General features: G+C 47.7%; 1 protein-coding gene across 1 annotated transcript in view; it reads right to left on the bottom strand.

Moving 5' to 3' along the window:
• Positions 1–16,845, bottom strand: part of Gpr149 (G protein-coupled receptor 149) — a 40,919-nt gene extending 24,074 nt beyond the window's left edge. The window contains exons 1-4 of the mRNA XM_048345862.1: positions 16,417–16,845; positions 15,910–16,284; positions 14,572–14,764; positions 8,488–8,936 (exon numbers count right to left, since the gene is read on the bottom strand). Coding sequence (XP_048201819.1) covers positions 8,488–8,936; positions 14,572–14,764; positions 15,910–16,284; positions 16,417–16,845 — 1,446 coding nt within the window. The remainder of the gene's footprint in view (positions 1–8,487; positions 8,937–14,571; positions 14,765–15,909; positions 16,285–16,416) is intronic.
• Between the last annotated feature and the right edge of the window lie 704 nt (positions 16,846–17,549).

Genomic DNA, 17,549 nt, shown 5'->3' with positions numbered 1-17,549 from the left:
GCGAACCGGAACACAGCAGTCAGGAGGGCAGGAAGCTGGGACATTGTGGTAGGGGAAACCTTAGTCACTCTGAGTCACCCCCCCCCCACTGCCCTGTACTTGCTCATCCATTCCCTACTCTGACACCCCTCCAGTGTTGTCACTTGTGCTCCTTTCCCTATACCACTGAATTGTGTCTGCTTTCAAGCGTTAGTAACCATGCCAGTGTGTGTTTATTTCCTTTTATGAATATTTTATTGTATTTGCAAAACTCATGTTTTGTGGGTAGCTTCAGTTTGTTAAGTTTCATTGCCTCTTTGTAGTTGCAGTTAGAACTAGATCTTGAGAGGCGTGATGCTTGGTAGAACTGTGGGTTCTTTGGAGGAAAAGAATTCAGACATGTCTTTGTCACTGTGAATTTTATAAACATGTGTGCGCCTGAGAACGCATCCCTAGGAGAACTCCCAGCACGAGAGAGTGGGCAGAAGCCGAGGCTGAAAGTGTCACCTCACTGCACCCATGGGAAACCGAAACAGACTCCCTCCTGCAGCGTCCATCGTCCCAAACAATTGTCCACTGGGAGTCGACTTCTAAGTGCTGGGGCAATTAAGAGCAGAGCTACTGGGAGCCTTCTAGGGCAGCACTGCCCAGAGGAAGGGCACACACGTCCCCTCTGCTGACCACACACAGATGGAGCCTGAGCCCCTGGGCTGAGGTGGATGCAACTGAGAAAACTGCGATCAACACTTTAAATCAGCTTAGATATAAATAACGTGTGTGACAGGTTGCTACTAACATGAAAAGAGCGGTTCTGCACAGTGCTGTGGAAGCTCTAGGGATGTTCATTTTCACTTTTGGAGATTGTTGACACACACCAACTATGTGTCACAACGGTTTGTGATCAACTTTTGTGTCATAACAGATCCCACAGTATCCCACCGGTCACTTATAGAACTCCCACTTTACTACATTCCTATCAACTCTCGTCAAACTGTTTTAACTTTAGCTGTGTTAGTGGCTATTTTAATTAACAGCTCCCGATGGTTACTGATGAGCTGTGATTTTATGTATTTATGACTATTTGAATGTTCTGCTCGTATCTTATAGGTTGTACACTTGTTAAAAAATAGATCTAACAGGGCTTGAGTACATCTTCTAAGCACAGTCCTTTGTTGATTAGATGTGGCAAATGTCCATGTGGAATTTCAAACATACAGGTAACCAAATCTCAGTGAAAGAGGCATTTCTGGAGCGGTGGGGGGGGGGGCATCAGGATATATATTTTTTTTTTTGGCCAGTCCTGGGCCTTGGACTCAGGGCCTGAGCACTGTCCCTGGCTTCTTCCTGCTCAAGGCTAGCACTCTGCCACTTGAGCCACAGCGCCGCTTCTGGCCGTTTTCTGTATATGTGGTGCTGGGGAATCAAACCTAGGGCCTCATGTATCCGAGGCAGGCACTCTTGCCACTAGGCTATATCCCCAGCCCCATCATCAGGATATTTTTAAAGATTCCCCAGGTGATAGCCATCTCCTGAGACAGGAATGGATTTGAACTCGGTATAGAAGGATTCGCTAGCCACCAGAATCCTCTCTGAAATCACATGCAGTAGAGAATAGGACGATTCTCTCTTGTGTCTGCTCCCTGGGTCTAACACACTGGAGGCTTAACTTCTCTGTGTCTCTGGTTTTTCCTCTGTCTCAGGCACTTCAGTGCCTACTACACAACGCCCTCGTGAATGCTCAGTGAGCAGTCATAGAGAGCACTTAGAAGCTCACACGAAACATAGTAACTGCCCGATCGCCATCCTCATCACCATCGTCACCATCATCCACATCCTCATCATGAAAAGCTTACGTTAGCATCTCCCAGCCAAGAGCGCGGGCATCCTCCCTGATGGGAGCACACGAGAGCCTTTTCTCCACCGAGGCCAGGGTTCGGGCTGCCTGCTTCCCTTACCGCGCTCACAGTCTGGAAGTAGCCAATACAATCAAGCAGAGAAAAACTAAAGAGAGCCACATGCCTTGGTAACAAAGAAATAAAGCGGTCTCCATTTGCAGATCATAGATCATGCCCGGACAACTCTGATAGTGCTAAAACGAATTTAGCAATAAATAATTCAGATACGAAATTGCTAGGCAAAAACGCATCCCATTGAGGCACCTGAGAGCAGCCAGTCAGAGGGCAATAATGCTGGGGAAAGCTTCATTTGCAATGAAAATAGGGAAGATTGAAGACTTAGGTGTAGGAGCAGCCCCTGGGCATCTGTGGGCCTCTGACCAAGGACCTAGGACTCAGGGCTTCATTGTGCCCAGTGCACCACGCAACTGCTGCTGAGGACCTAGCTGCCACCTTTAAGTGAACCCCAACAATGTCCACTTCTCAATACAATGAAGTGCATGTGTTTTGCTACTTGGAAAAAGTGGGGATCTTAACACTGAAACGCATGGCTGTTTGGTTTTTTTCATTTTGCACGCAGAGTGGTTCTCCTAGATGCAGCTCCAGTACAACAAAAAGAGAGACGGGAGAAGCTGTCTCGTGGGAGAAGATACAGAGTGTTTCATTTGTTCCAGAAGCTCCTTCTCTTTACCAGCAGGCATTTCTAGCATGATTTTGAGTTCTCTATCTTTTCTGAGCCTGGCAAAGAAGGGCTGAAGGCACGACATGACAGACGCTTGCTTTAAACCCGAGTGCCACCAGGAAAGAAAAAAAGGAATTCTGGGAATAATTAGTACAGGTTTAGGCAAGTCATAGCAGAGCATCACAAGGCCCAATAGCTATACCCTTATGAACACATAAGATGATGCTAAGTGAAATGAACTCCATGTTATGGAAACAATTGTTATATCACAGTTGTAACTACTTTCAACATCCCATGTGTATCTGTAGCTTCTATTATTGATGAGGTTCTTGTATCACCTTCCTGTGGTTGTACCTACACTGTCTCTGTAATGTTATCTGAGTATATTGGAAACCATGTATACTGGTATTGGAAGTAGGAAATTGAAAGGGAATACCAAATTTGAGAGACACAGGGTAAAAATAGACAAACAACTACAAAAGCAACACTTGCAAAACTGTTTGGTGTAAGTGAACATCTCCGGGGGTGGGGGAAGGGAAAGGGGGAGGAGAGAGGGGGGTATGAGGGACAAGGTAACAAACAGTACAAGAAATGTATCCAATGCCTAACGTATGAAACTGTAACCTCTCTGTACATCAGTTTGATAATAAAAATTTGAAAAGAAAAAAAGGAATTCAACACAGGTCTCTGGACAACAAGTAATAACCAATCACTGCAAATGCAGAGGACTAGTTAAAATGTCCACAGTCCAGCAATGGGTTAAGATGACATAGTAGAGACTGCAAACACTACCAGAAATGTGCATTTTTCTGACTGTGGTTGTTTTAGTTACAAAATGTCAACAATATTTCAGATGATTAAGCCAATAATGTCACAGGAAGCAGTGGGAGGTGGTGGCCCGGCATATTTAAAAGATTATTTTAAAAAGTAACCAAGGAAGATGTACTGTCTTTAGGACTAAGGAAAGATATGTTTGCGTAATTTTTTCTAGCCTTGTATTATTTTATAAGGAATATGTTACATTGAAATAATTAATTTTGTTCTAAAATTAGAGCTAAATAGAGTCAGTGTGAACAAAAGCCAAGTTTCTTTTTTTTCTGGTGTGTGTGTGTACGCACGCACGCGCACACCCAATTAAGGGGCTTGAACTCAGGACCAGGATGCTGTCCTTCAGCTTTTTGCTTGCTCAAGGCTAGCGCTTACCACCTGAGCCACAGCTCTATGGCCAGCTTTTGTGTGGATCGTTGGAGAGAAGAGTCTCACACTCAAACTGGCTTCAGACCTCTAGCTTCACATCTCAGGCTCCTGAGTAGCTAGGAATACAGGTGTGAGCTGCCAGCACCTGGTGACATTTTCCACTTTTTCTGAGGATAGGGCATTGAGACTGTTGTGTAAGGTACAAGTGAACCAACTTGGAGATTTGGGCTTTGCAGATCTGAGGAGAGCTTTGACTCCACCGGGAAGGGGCCGGAAGCTCATTAGCGTTGCACGTTCTTTGGGACCCATTTTCCACCCACTCAAGCACAGTCTGTATTTTCATAATCACCATTTGACTTGCATGTACATACAAAGTTCAGCTGATTTTTAGCGTCTTCACAATTCCATGAAAATTCATTAGAGAAATAATGGTACTTTTGAAACGATTATAGAAGCAGATGCTGACAATGAATTGCTTTGTAAACTTATTTTTTTGGTAAGAAACTTTCCTTGAAATTAAAAAAGGTTTATTCTCAGGTGAGTGTAAATCCTGGTCCTGTTGGCTTTATTTACCCTTTAGGCTAAGTGGCTGGGGATCAAACACAAACACAATCACTTCCTCCTGCTTTGTTTCAGAGTTGACTTTCTCTACTGTCAGAATGAAGGAAGTCCTTTCCACTTCCAATGGTGGAATTATGCATGTATCAATGTCCTTGTGTGGCAGAGATGCAATATATCTGTTTCTGATGTATAAAAATCAATGCATTAATTTCTAGAACCCTAAAAGGATATATCCAAGGGAAATAAAGTGACACCCACTGGCATTGATTTGCGTGATGCAGATTTTGAACTCAGAGCCTTTCACTCGGTGGGTGCCACGCTAATACTGAGCCACACCTACGGCCCTTTTCTGTACTAGTGATTCTGAGATAAGGTCTCATGTCTTGCCTGGGCCCACATGAGGACGGCCATCCTCTTAGTTTAGACTTTCTGCTGTAGCTAAGATGGCAGGTGCACACCATCCCACCCAGCCGTTTGGTTGACAAGGGGTTTCATGGGCACTTTTCCAAGGCTGGGCTGGAGCCATGGTCTTCCCATCTCGGACTCCTGAGTAGCTAGAATTATAGGCCTGAGCCACCACCCTCAGCTCCATGGATAATTGTATGAGTTTATCATTAAAACAGAAAGAATATGTATATATTTATATACATATATACATATTAGATTATTTTAAGTTCAACCCAGTAGTGGTGGCTCGCACCTGTAATCCTAGCTAGTTAGGAGGCTGAGATCCTAGGATCATGATTTGAAGCCAGCCCAAGCAGGAAAGCCCATGAGACTCTTATCTCTAATTAACTACCCAAAACAACAACAACAACAAAAAAATCCAGAAGTGGAGCTGTGGCTCAAGAGGTAGAGTGGTATCCTTGAGCAGAAGAGTGCAAGAATAACGCCTAGGCCCTGAGTTCAAGCTCCAGGAAGGCACAAATAAGTTCAGTTTTCTTTACTCATAGATGACCATTTGTTATGTGGGGTTCTGAAAACCGTCATTTTCCCTCAGAAACAGAGTCACACCTTGGCGGTGATCACACAAAGCTTGTAAATGAACAAACATTTCTGAGGAATCCCTTTAGAACATTTTAACAGTGAACCATGTAGTGTTTATTCTTCCCAAAAGAAGGAATTATGTGCTCAGACTTAACACTGAATTTCAGTCTTACAAATACCCTCAACTCACACATTTCACTAGATCTTATTGAAATCTATGAAAGCCATCATAATATCCTTTTATACACATTAACTTTGATGTGACATTTTCACTCTGACCATAAGTTCTGACAGGATAAGAGAACATGATTAATATAAGCCTTAATGTAAAGATTAAGCAAGATGTTATGTAAATAAATTGGACCTAATGAGATACACTTAAAAATCAGAGCAGTTGTTTTTTAACTCCCCAGTACAAAACATACTACTTGCTGTGTGCTGGTGTAATCCTAGCTACGTAGGAGACTGAGACCCAGAGGATCATAATTTAAAGAGAGTTTAGGCAAAAGAAAAAAAAAAGCCCAGGACACTATCTGCAAAATAACCAGCAAAATGCTAACCTGGGGGCATGGTAGAAGCCAAGAAGCTGAGCTAGAGTGAGGCTGTGAGTTCAAATCTCAGTACTAGCAAAACAACAATGACAATGACAACAACAAAAACAATGGCAGTCAACAAAGGATCCTTAGACCAGCTAAGAAATGCAGCCTACATGTTTAGAAATCGAGGCACAGAAACCCAATAGCCAAGGTTTTCATATTGCGACTGCAATATTCTAAAGCTCAGAATGTTATTATCATGACACAAGCTAACACTGTTTCCAGAAGAAAACACTGTTTTGTTTTCCTTCAACAAAGGGGCAAAGATTTCCCTCCACTTCTATTGCATGTAGCCTCTTCTGCTTTGAAGTAGTTAGCAGTGAAAGCCTCTTCTGCCGGAAGGCATGTCAATCCTAAATATAGTTTATTAACATGTTAGGATCATTTAACATGTTTCATTAAATTGTAAGCATAAAAATTAATATTTTGCACTTTTATTTAAGTACCATAAGCAGTTTTGCTAAGGCTAGAGCAGTCCGACAGCTTCATTACATATATGGTTTAAGCCAGACACCAGTGGGTCACACCTGTAATCCCAGCTACTCCGGAGGCTGAGAGCTGAGCATCAGGATTCAAAACTAGCCCAGGAAAAGCAAGTCTGTGAGGCTCCTGTTTCCAAGTAACCACTCAAAAGCCAGAAGTGGAGCCATGGCTCCAATGATAGAGCTTCTATCCTTGAGTAAATAGAGCTCAGGGACAGTGCTCAGGCCACGAGTCCAAGCCCTAGGACGGGTACACAACATACAACCACGCGTGCATGTCTGTATGTGGGCACACACATGCACGCACACACATACACACACACACACTCCGTGATTTCTTACTGCTGCTTAAAAAGTAGTCCCTCCATTTTCAACCCCTCTCCTACATACAATTCTACCTTTCTTGAATATCATATTAGATATTTCAGTTATTTTTCTCACAGCTATCATGTTGGATAATTGCTTACAGAGATTAAAATGTCAATGTTTACTAGAAAAGAGAATGTGTGGTGGAGGGAAGCCCAGATTGAGGGCCGTTTGCCTTTTCCCCACGGCACTTCTTCAGTTTAGGAGGGTACGGGAGCAAGCCCTGGTTCACCATTCTCATAGAACAAAACCATGCATGTGAACGAACAGCTTCTGGCTCTGTCTTATTCTTCCAGGGAAAGCTAATTGCTCATACTTTACAAAGTTATCATGGAAACTTTTATACGAGATGACAATTCTCAGTGTTCTGACAAGATATAATTTAGGAAATGGAGTTATTTTAAAGACCTTCCCGGAGGCTGCGGCAGGCAGCGCCATCTCCAGGCGGGCAAAGGGGAGCAGGACGGGAGGGGGAGAGCTCACACACTTGTGATCAGAGGGCACAACCAAGGAGAGGAGGAGCAGGGTCCTCCATCACTGTAACCTGAGCATGGGGGAGGGATGTCCCCATCACTGCAATCCCTAAGCAGGGGGGAGGGGGAGAGGAGGGAGGCCCTTCCCTCCCCAGATGCGTTGGGATTTCCCTGTCATCTTCTTGTTCTACAAATACACAGCATTTGACTATCCGGTTTGCCTGACAAATATTTAGTGGTATTTTCTGAAACTCCTAATGGCTAAATAGCACACCCAGTCATCCCGTCTATTAATATGAGTGTGTGTGTGTGTGTTTCTTCAAATTCTGCTTACTTTTTAATAATACTCGGTAATGTGTCAAGCCCTTGATCAATGCATGCCTTCTTCCCACCATAACATTTCTGGAATCAATGTTTTTCACCCTGCGGATCAGGTATGAGTAGACGCAGATTACCATTAAGTAGTGAGGTAAAAGCCTCTTTTACCCAGTAAATCAGTGGTGTGGAAGGCAAAGGGAACTTAAATGATCAGACAGAAGGTGGCTGGAAAGAACAATCTCATATCAATACCACACTGTAAGTTGAATAAAAAAGGGGACAGCCATTACCGCTCTGCTCAGGGTGGAATGTAAGGAGCAATGAAATAAAATTCATGTGCAAGTTCTACCAATTTTTGAGAGCAACACTATCAACCCTTTTGCCATACGGAAGTGGATGTGACATCTGGCAGAGCTTGCAATGTCTCGTTAGAAGGCATCCTGGGATAAAGATTTGTTCCCCTGGCTACTGGGAGAATTAATTTCCACCAGAAGATAGGTGCGCTGGGATCTGTGGCTCAGATCTCCTCACTCATCCTTTATAAATAGTGGCCTTTAGGTTAGGGAAAAGGAAACTCCTGTTTGGGACTCTCAAGATGTTTTAGGATAGAGGAGAGAAAGAACAAAACCTGCGAGTTAAATAACTAAACTCAGACACATTCGTTCTGAGAGTCGAGGTTCAAGAGATCATCTGAGACTAAAGTGAAATATCCTATCCATCTTACAGAGTCCTCTTAACTGCTGAATCTAAAATACAGAAATTAGGAAAGGAGACCTAAGACTCATTTGAAATACTGGACACTCCATCAGGGGCTACCTCGCTATCGGGTCAGTATTGGAAATGAGTTGGGGGTGAGAGGCATGACCCTAGGCCTGGACTGAGTAGAAGCAGCGCGTGGTCGTTTGGCCGGCCTCCTGATGGTGCAGGGGGGAGGGCGATTGATTACAGTACCTGCCGCGGGGTCCTTTCCGATCGACTCCGGCACCACTCCCAGTCTGCGAGGCCTGGCTTCAGGTTCTCCTCGTGCGACAGTCTTCTTTCTGGGCCATCACACAAAGCTCCTTCCTCGTGGCCAACGCCGCCGCCTCCTGCCTGGTCAGAGAGGGCTCCTTTTCCTTGGTGGGGCTGCTGCTTTGGGGAGTCCTCCTGGGCAGCCCTGGGGCCAGCGCCCGGGAGGCCGGCCTGGGGCGCGGCGCTGTCCGCGGGCCTGGTGCTGATCTCCACGCGCACCGCGCTGAGCGCCCGAGGCTCCCCGCGTCTGGAGTCACCCTGGGAGCCCCTCAGGCTGGGATGGGATGTGCAGGTGACACCCTCGTCGTCGTAGTCCTCCTCCTGGGCTAGCTTATAGATTCCATAGCTTTGTTGGAATGACAGGTTGAACTCAAAGCCTTTCCTCTTGCCTGCGTGAGCACAATAAACAAATCCCATGGTTAGCAAGGGAACTATAAGGAGCAACTGGGTATACAGAGAGAATGTTAATAGAAAGTGCGTTCGTGCCCCTGGTTAGGACGTCAAGCAACCTGGTTATCATGACTTATGAGCCACCCTCGCTGCCTCGTCAATTATGTAAAGCGACAAGGATACCATACAACATCCAGTTGTCTTACTACTCTCAGCTGAATTTTTCTCCTTGCACACCAAAGAACCTAAAATACATACACTCTTTAAAGCAGTTTTAAATTAAAATAATCAGCCATTTGAGAATTAGAAAATTCTCAAAGGTAGCCCTTTCAGTCTACTGGTTCTGTAAATTTCTGTATTTGGGGTAAAATACGTCGTTGATAAATTATACCAGGCTAAAATTATTAAATAGCCTTATTATTGTGAACTATTAGCTGAGAACACGACCAACAATGGTACACCATTTTTGACATTTATATGTCTGTGCATGCACCTATTAGAGATAGACTATGCTACCTTGTAGCTTTTCAACTTTAAAGTGTAACATAGATCCCCCCCTTCCTTCCTTCATTTTCTCTCTCTCCTACCTCTTTCCTCCTTCCGCAGGGCCTCACCATGTATTCTAGGATGGCCTACAAGTTGCCACACAGCCCAGGCTGGATTTATATCCTTAAACCTCCCCTCTAAGCCTCCCACTTGCTAGGATTACAAGCGTGCACGCCATTGTATCCAGCAACATATCTATTTCTGGTAGAAATGAACTTACAATGCATTGGCAAAAAAAGTGACTAAATGTATATTTCTGTGAAGCAAATCATTTTTTATGGTGTGTATAAAGCTGGTCAGTCCTAAGATGGGCTTAGTAAGAATTTGTAAAATTTGTCATGATTTAAATAAGGTGAAAGGTGTTGATATTCTAAATATAAGAGGAAGTTGGATGACATGATGGATAGCCTTAGTAGAATAAGAAGTGACAATGGCAGAAATTGGTACATTAAACTGACAGCCGCTGGCACCAGCATCGTCATAGCACTTGTAATACTAGCTACTCAGGAGGCTGACAACTTGAGGATCAAAGTATGAGGACAGCCCCGGAATAAAGGCTCAGAAGGTCTCCTTCTAGCTCATAGGTGGGTGCAGCAGGGGCACAGGAGTTGCCCAAGCTCTGTGGGGTGAAGAGATCTCAGGACTGCAGACCAGGCTGGCCTGTGCAGAGTCTGGAGACTCATCTCCACAGAAGAGGGGCCAAGTGGTGGCACAGGTCTGTTGTCCACCAGGATGGGCAGCCTAACAGTGGGTGGGCCTTAGGTCAAGTGTGGAGCCAGAAGGAAAGTCACACCCTTTCCTAAAATTTACCAGCAGAAAAACAGAGCTGGAGGAGTGGCTCAGTGGTATTGTGGCTCCCTAGCAAGTTCGAGGCCCTGAACTGAAACCTCCGTATCATTCCCATCCTGTGAAACAACAGCAAACAGAATGAAGTTACAGCAGGGAGGTAGACAAGATGCAATTAAGTGTTTTGATTTTCATCTTTTAAAACATGGCTGGTTTGGGGCTAAGAATATGGCCTAGTGGCAAGAGTGCTCGCCTTGTATACCTGAAGCCCTGGGTTCGATTCCCCAGCACCACATATATAGAAAAAGCCAGAAGGGGCGCTGTGGCTCAAGTGATAGAGTGCTAGACTTGAGCAAAAAGAAGCCAGGGACAGTGCTCAGGCCCTGAGTCCAAGGCCCAGGACTGATAAAAAAAAATACAAAAAAACAAAAACATGGCTTGTTTCAAATAGCATCTCTATGTTGATAGTTCTATGTTTCAATTGTCAGTGCTTTAGCCTCCGATGGAAAGATTATGAAAAACTGTAACTTTTCTATGGAATGATATGTAAAATTTGACTCAATGAAGTCCTGTGTCACTCACAAGCTAACACTGTTACTGAAATGACCCCATAACTGGGAGTTTACCAATGTTCATGATGACTAAGAAACATAATTTATTACTGCCACTTGTTTTTCTTGGACACAGACAAGAGAAAAAATCTCGGAGACTTAAAGAAAGTAACAACACAGAGAGATGGTCATATTTTAGATACTGCCTCACATACATTTCTCGATAGTTTCCCTAGTAATAGTCATCATCTAATAAAATATAACTTCAATTTTTGCCCTTCTTCAAGAGAGTGAAAGGTGAAGGAATTAGGAATTATTGATGGAACTCCCTTTTTTTCCAAAAAAGAATATAATGTGGCAAAAGGGAATGCAAAGCCAATATGAAGTGTTTACATACTTTGGCTAAAACACAGGATGGTGTTGCAATGCTTTGTAGGGGGAATGAATAAAGGAAGGCATGAGGCTGACAAGATGCATTGCACACATTAATATTGAGCTGAAAAAGAAACAAATTTCTAAAAACCAATTATAATTTTACCATCTTACAAAATAAATAATTTTTGGAGTAATATGTCAGCAGGTACTCTGATTTTGTGAAAAATATAGAAGCTGAAGATTTGATTTTGCATAAAGTATTTGAATTTTTGCGTTTTAGTTGAAAACAGAAAACATCATTAAGCAGACAAGAACGGGTCTGAACGTCATCTCCACCTATATGTTTCTACCACCTGAGATCACCACGTTAACAATCACATTAAAACACATGTTTGTTCTGAGATAGTTGTCATACAAATTAGCATTCAAGACAGAAGCGATTCTTACTTCTGTGAGTCCGTTTCTAGTGCCCATCTCTTCCCTGGCTTTATTTCTCAGGTATCATTCAGCGAAGCTGGGATACAGAATTATAGGTACATCTGAATATGAGTTAGAAAAATGTTTTCTTCTTTTCTCTTAGAGGTTGCAGACAAAGGATGTAAAGGAGAAAAGGATTGAAACTGTAGCGGGGCTGAGAATGCCAGCCCCTGGGTTGTATGAGGCCTTTGAAATCATCCAGTACCGGCCAGGACAGACAACAATGCACAGCAGAGGCTGCCTCTGCTCTCTCGCTGCACCAACCATTGTATAGCTACCTTTGCATGTATGGTTGGTCTTGATGTTTTAAATGGTGGCCACTGGCCCTCGACAGTATAAAAGTTGCCACTCTGGAAGCTAGTGAAGCCCTTGGCCTCCCTGGGCTGAGACACTGGGATCTCAGAGTTCCCAGCAACAGGAAAACTGTGGTTGGCCTTAGGCAGTGCAAACACATTCTTATTCTTAGAATGTCTGATGTGTAATTTCTGAATTCTGATTCTCAAGTAATTTCTGAATTGTAAGAGGGGGTGGAACCATTGGAACTGTAAGTGTCTTAAACTAGTATTTCTCACTTTTGCTTTTGAAGCCATGTTTTGTTTTGTTTTGTTTAAAACGAGGCCTTCATAGCTTAAGCCCTTTGGAATTCTAAAACAAGTATAAACAAAACCAATGGGAATTTGTGGGGAATATTATTTTTATCTTAGAATTTCAAACATGGAATGGTAATGTGGTTCTAGCCTGGCTATAGGCTCTTTTGTCTTGTACAGTATAGATGGTGGAATTTTTCTTGGTTACTTGAGATGGCAGATGCATAGGTCAGTGGGAATACCTTGTTTCCAGGTATGATGAGATAAATCTCCACTTTTAGAAAATACCTGCCCTAAACTGCTTCATTCAGAATTCACTTTCACCAGCCCTGGACTCTCATCGCTCTCCTATATTGTCAGAAAGCACTGGTTCACTAGTGAAGTGGCAAAACCTTAATATTTGTCAGGCTTGTGAATATCAGGCTTGTAAATAACTCCTCGTTGTTCTATGCTTGTATAAGTAGTACCTAAAACTCTATCATTAATTTTCCTTGTGAGTGGTCCAGAACCACATCATTATTTAAACTCTGTCATTGTTCTAAAGACACAAGTGCATGTGTCATCTGTGAACAATGAAAACGTGATAACATTCTGAGCAATAAACATTTCTGCAATGACCATGGTGCATTGACTTCCTAAAATATCATGTTGAATTAAAGACCCTTCCTACAACTACTTAAAGATAATAAAGAATTTCGTCAGTTCAAAGTATCCCAAAGTTCTAAAATTCAAATGGAATCGATACACAGAAAAGGGCTAGTCATTAAAATTTCTAAAGTAACTCCTGTAAAGCTGATTGCTGACTATACTTTGATATTAACTTTCACAATTGAAAACTGGTCTGAGGCAAACTGTTTTTCTCTTGTATTTCTTCTCTATGAAAGACTAATGTACTTGCTTATTCTGAGCAAAGGGTTATTTTATTGTTGGTTGTGGTGCTTGAACTCAGGGCCTGGGCACTTGCTGCCTGTGAGCTCTTTTGCTCAAGGCTAATGCTTTATCACTTAGATCCACAGCACCATTTCTGGTTTTCTGGTGATTAATTGGAGATAAGAGTCTCACTGACTTTCCTGCCTGGGCTGGCTTTGAACCACAATCCTCAGAACCCAGCCTCCTGAGAAGCTAGGCTTACTGGCATGACCCACCAATGCCCAGCTGAGGAAATGATTGTTAATGAGACAGTTAATTCAGCATATGCATGATCAGATGTAGTAAATTCTAACTTTAGTCTGGATTGACAAGATAGTATCATTTTCATTCCCAGCAGATAAAAATGCATAGCTCATGGTTCAACTTCCCCTGTCTTAGAATTCCTAAGCCATTGCACTGTCATGTTTTGCAGCAAGCTTTGTCCTATTTCTCCTCTTGGCATGCTCTCTAGAACACACACACACACACACACACACACACACACAAATCAAGTAAACAGCATGACTATGTTCATATGTATACAGTATAATGACAGGCCTTTATCCCTTCCTCAAACTGAGGTGGGTTTTTTGGGGGGTGGGGGTGTGGTTGGTGTTATGCCACGTGGTTCTCATAGCAGCACAACATCCTAAATTTTTAATTAGGAAACAGTTTTCAGGCATTATGACTGATTATTCTGGAAAGTTTCTAATACCTTGGGAAAGAAATAAACAGCAAAGTAAAGAAAATACTTTCCTTCCCATCACACTGAATAATAACAGTTTACAACATAACATATCATGTTTTCAATTCTTTTCAGAGAACTAACACTCCCTTTACAAGCAGGGCACCACAGGCTCATGGCTGTATTCCTAACCACTTGGGAGTCTGAAACCTGGAAGACAGAGAGGTTCAAAGCTACCCTGAGCAGAAAAGTCTGTTAAAACGCCATCTTCAGAAATAACCAGCAAAATGCTGGATTGGAGGTGTGGGTCAAATTGTAGAGGGCCAGCTATGATCAAGAAAGCCCAGCTCATGCCATGAGTCAGGGTTCAAAATTTACAACCACATCGCTCCTGCTGGAGACTTCGTTTCCACTCAAGGGGGTCCATTCTAGGCAGGGAGCTAAGGTGGATGTTAATCCCAAGAGCTGTGGTGGACATGAAGGGCTGTACTGCGGGAATTTGCCTCTTCTCTCCTCTCCTAATGGGCAATGCACGGATGCTGTGCAGGGTGGTTTGCTTCCTGCCTCCTTTGTGCTCTGTTCCAATCCCAAGGTTAGAACTGTTTCCTGGCATTCATGTTTTCCTGGCTATTTTCCATTCCTAAGACTCCTCCTCTTGGACCCCTTTACTGAATTTGGGGGCCCCACATGGCTCCCCCAGGCGTGAAGGAGGACTTACTTGTTCTCCCTTCGGAGGCCACGGTGTAGGAGTTCGGTCTGCAGTTGATGATGCAGCCACAGGGCAAGTGTGCCCAGGTTTTGGACAGGACAAACACGGGTGTCACGGTGGTGGCCAGCAGTGTCAGCAGGAAGCTGAGTGTCTCCAGAGGAGGGCTCTGAACTCCCACCACATGCTGGACCAACATGTTCACCTGCGGGGGCAGAGCAGTCAGGCCTAGCCAGAGCCTCCTCTCCAAGCCCAGCACAGGTGGGCAGCCCCTTCTCCTGCCCCTGGCATCTATGCTTTGGTAGGGGGCCCCCCCGGGAGCTAGCTTCCCGTGCTCTCTGCTCCTGACCTCCCATCTGCAGTCTCTGTCAACTCTATCACAGCTGGGATCACCGGGGAGCCAGTGTGTGCTTCTCCAAACGCCCTTTCAGCATCCCCACCGGTCCCCTTCTCCACCCGGGGGCCCCCGCTGTCACTTCTCCCTGGACTGGCTCCTGGTTGAAACACAGGAAAGTGTGTTTTGTCCCTTTGTCTCTCCTGTACACCTTTCCCCAAGGTCCTTGCTGGGGATGCGGTTGGGATTTTTTCAACAGGCTGAAAGAAGCAGAGAGCAAGAGGCAACAGGAGGAGGAAAGGGAAAACCTTCCTCCTTGACTTTTTTTTCTTTGCTTTTTCCACTAATACTGTGTGTGCATGTGTGCGTGTGTGTGTGTGTGTGTGTGTGTGTGTGTGTGGTCCTAGGGCTTGAACTCTGGGCCTGGGCGCAATCCCTGAGCTCTTCAGCTCAAGGCTAGTGCTCTACAGCCACAGCACCACTTCCGGTTTCCTGGTGGTTCATTGGAGATAAGAGCCTCACGGACTTTCCCGCCCGGGCTGGCTTTGAACCACGATCCTCAGATCTCAGCCTCCTGAGTAGCTGGGATGACAGGCGTGAGCCGCCCACCGGTGCCCGGCTCCTTTAATACTTTTGAATGATCACCTCTTGCTCTTCCAGCCAACCTAGTTACTTGACCTGTCTGAGTATCCAGACGGGCCTGGGTGGACCCCAGCCGTCCCGGGCACAGGGGAGGGCGTGTCTTCTCCGCGCCGGTGCCATCTGCACGTCCGTGTGCCCAAGTTAAAGAGGCAGCCACGCGCTCCATTCCCTTCCCAATCCCCCGGCAGAGCGCCCTGCAGGGGAGGCTCGCCCGGGGCCGCCACAGACCGAGGACAGCTGAGTCTCCCTGGCCCGCCGAGCGCTCCCCTCGGGCTGGCCCGTGAGGAGGAGCCGGGTGGGCGCTCGGGCCCTGTCCCCCCCCACCGCCCGCCCCCCGCGCACCCACGCCCGGCGCCCGGCGGCTGAGCCTTTACCATCATGGGCAACCACAGGACAGCCTTGGTCAGCGCCAGGATGAGGGCGAAGCGCCTCTGCGCCACGCTGCGCGCGAAGCTTCGGCCGTGCCCGGGGTGCGGGCGCGCGCGGGCTCCGGCCCGAGGGGCGTCCCGCGGCGGCGGAGGAGACCGGGGAGGGGACCCCGGCGGAGGGGACCCCGGGGCCGAGGCCCGGCCGGCGATGGCCCGGTACCGGGCGCGGGTGCGGGGCGGCGGCGCCTCCTCCTCCTCGGAGCACAGCAGGCGCAGGGCGAGCGGGCCGGCCAGGCCGGCCAGCAGCGCGAGGGCGGCGGCGTAGAGGGCGCAGAGCGGCGGCACGGCGGGCCCGGCCACCCGGCAGCCCCAGGCCGTGCGCTCGAAGGCGCCCCAGCCGCCCAGCGGCAGCGCGGCGAGCCCCAGGCCCGGCGCCCACGCGCCCAGCGCCGCGCCCAGCGCCCGGCCGCGGCCCCGCCGGCCCGCGGGCGCCCCCGCCGCGCCCGTCCCCGCCGGCCCCGCCGCCGCCCGGCGCAGGCTGACAAAGTTGTACCCGACCAGCAGGGCCGCCTTCAAGTTGCCCGAGAGGCCCTGGGCGGTGTGGAGGAGCGCGGCGGCGGCGCACAGGGGCCGGGGCGGGGGGCCGGGGCCGCCGCGGGGCCACTGCAGGCGCAGGCAGAGCGCGGCCGCCAGGGCCCCCACCAGGTCGTCCACCGCCCAGGCGGCCACCAGCGCCCGCAGCGCGCCGCCCCGGCGCGGCACGGGCAGCAGCGAGGCCAGCGAGAACGCGCCGCCCGCCAGCGCCGCCAGCGCCAGCGCGCCCGTCAGGCAGGAGACCGAGACGTGGAGCGGGCCCGGCGCCGCGGGCGGGGCGGTGGCGTTCGGCCGCTCCCGCCACAGGTTGGAGGCGTCGGCGGTGGCGTTGCCCAGGAGCGGAGACATGGTCCGAAGCCGGCATGGACGGGGCGCGTCCGGGGGGTGGGGGGGAGCCGGGCCGGGCCGGGCCGGGGCGGGGGGCGATGCGCTCCGGCGGCCCCGCGCGCGCCACCCGGGGCTCGGCCGCCGGACCCCGCTCACCCCATGCTTAACCACCGCCTTCCGTGGCCGACGCCGACCGGGAACTTCTCCACCGCGGGAAGCAAACCCCGAGCTCCCTTCGGAAGCCACCGGAGGCGGCGCCGCCCGCCGCGGGCCGCCGAGCGCTCGGCGTCCCGGGCTCCGCGGTTCCCGTTCCCGGCGGGCGGGCGGGCGCGCAGCGCGGGGCGCCGCGACGACGAACGGCAGCCACTTTGGAGAGCGAGGTGCACTGGGTCCCAGAGCTGATTCAAAGGTAGGTGGGTTTTATTGAGAGGGAAGGAGGGAGGGAGGGAGGGAGGGAGGGAGGAAGGGAGGGAGGGAGAGCGAGTGAGAGAGAGAGAGAGAGAGAGAGAGAGAGGGAGACAGAGAGAGACAGAGAGGGAGAGAGAGAGAAAAGGAGAGAGAGAGAGGGAGAGAGCGCGAGGGAGACAGAGAGAGGGAGGGAGGGAGAGACAGAGAGACACACACACAAAGACAGCCAGGGGATGGGGTGGGGAGAGAGAGACAGAGAGAAACAGAGACAGACAGAGACAGACAGACACAGACAGACAGACACAAACAGACAGAGA

The sequence above is a fragment of the Perognathus longimembris genome, chromosome 5, assembly GCF_023159225.1.
Source record: "Perognathus longimembris pacificus isolate PPM17 chromosome 5, ASM2315922v1, whole genome shotgun sequence".
In the NCBI taxonomy this organism is placed as follows: Eukaryota; Metazoa; Chordata; class Mammalia; order Rodentia; family Heteromyidae; genus Perognathus; species Perognathus longimembris.
This window is presented reverse-complemented; position numbering and strand designations above follow the sequence as displayed.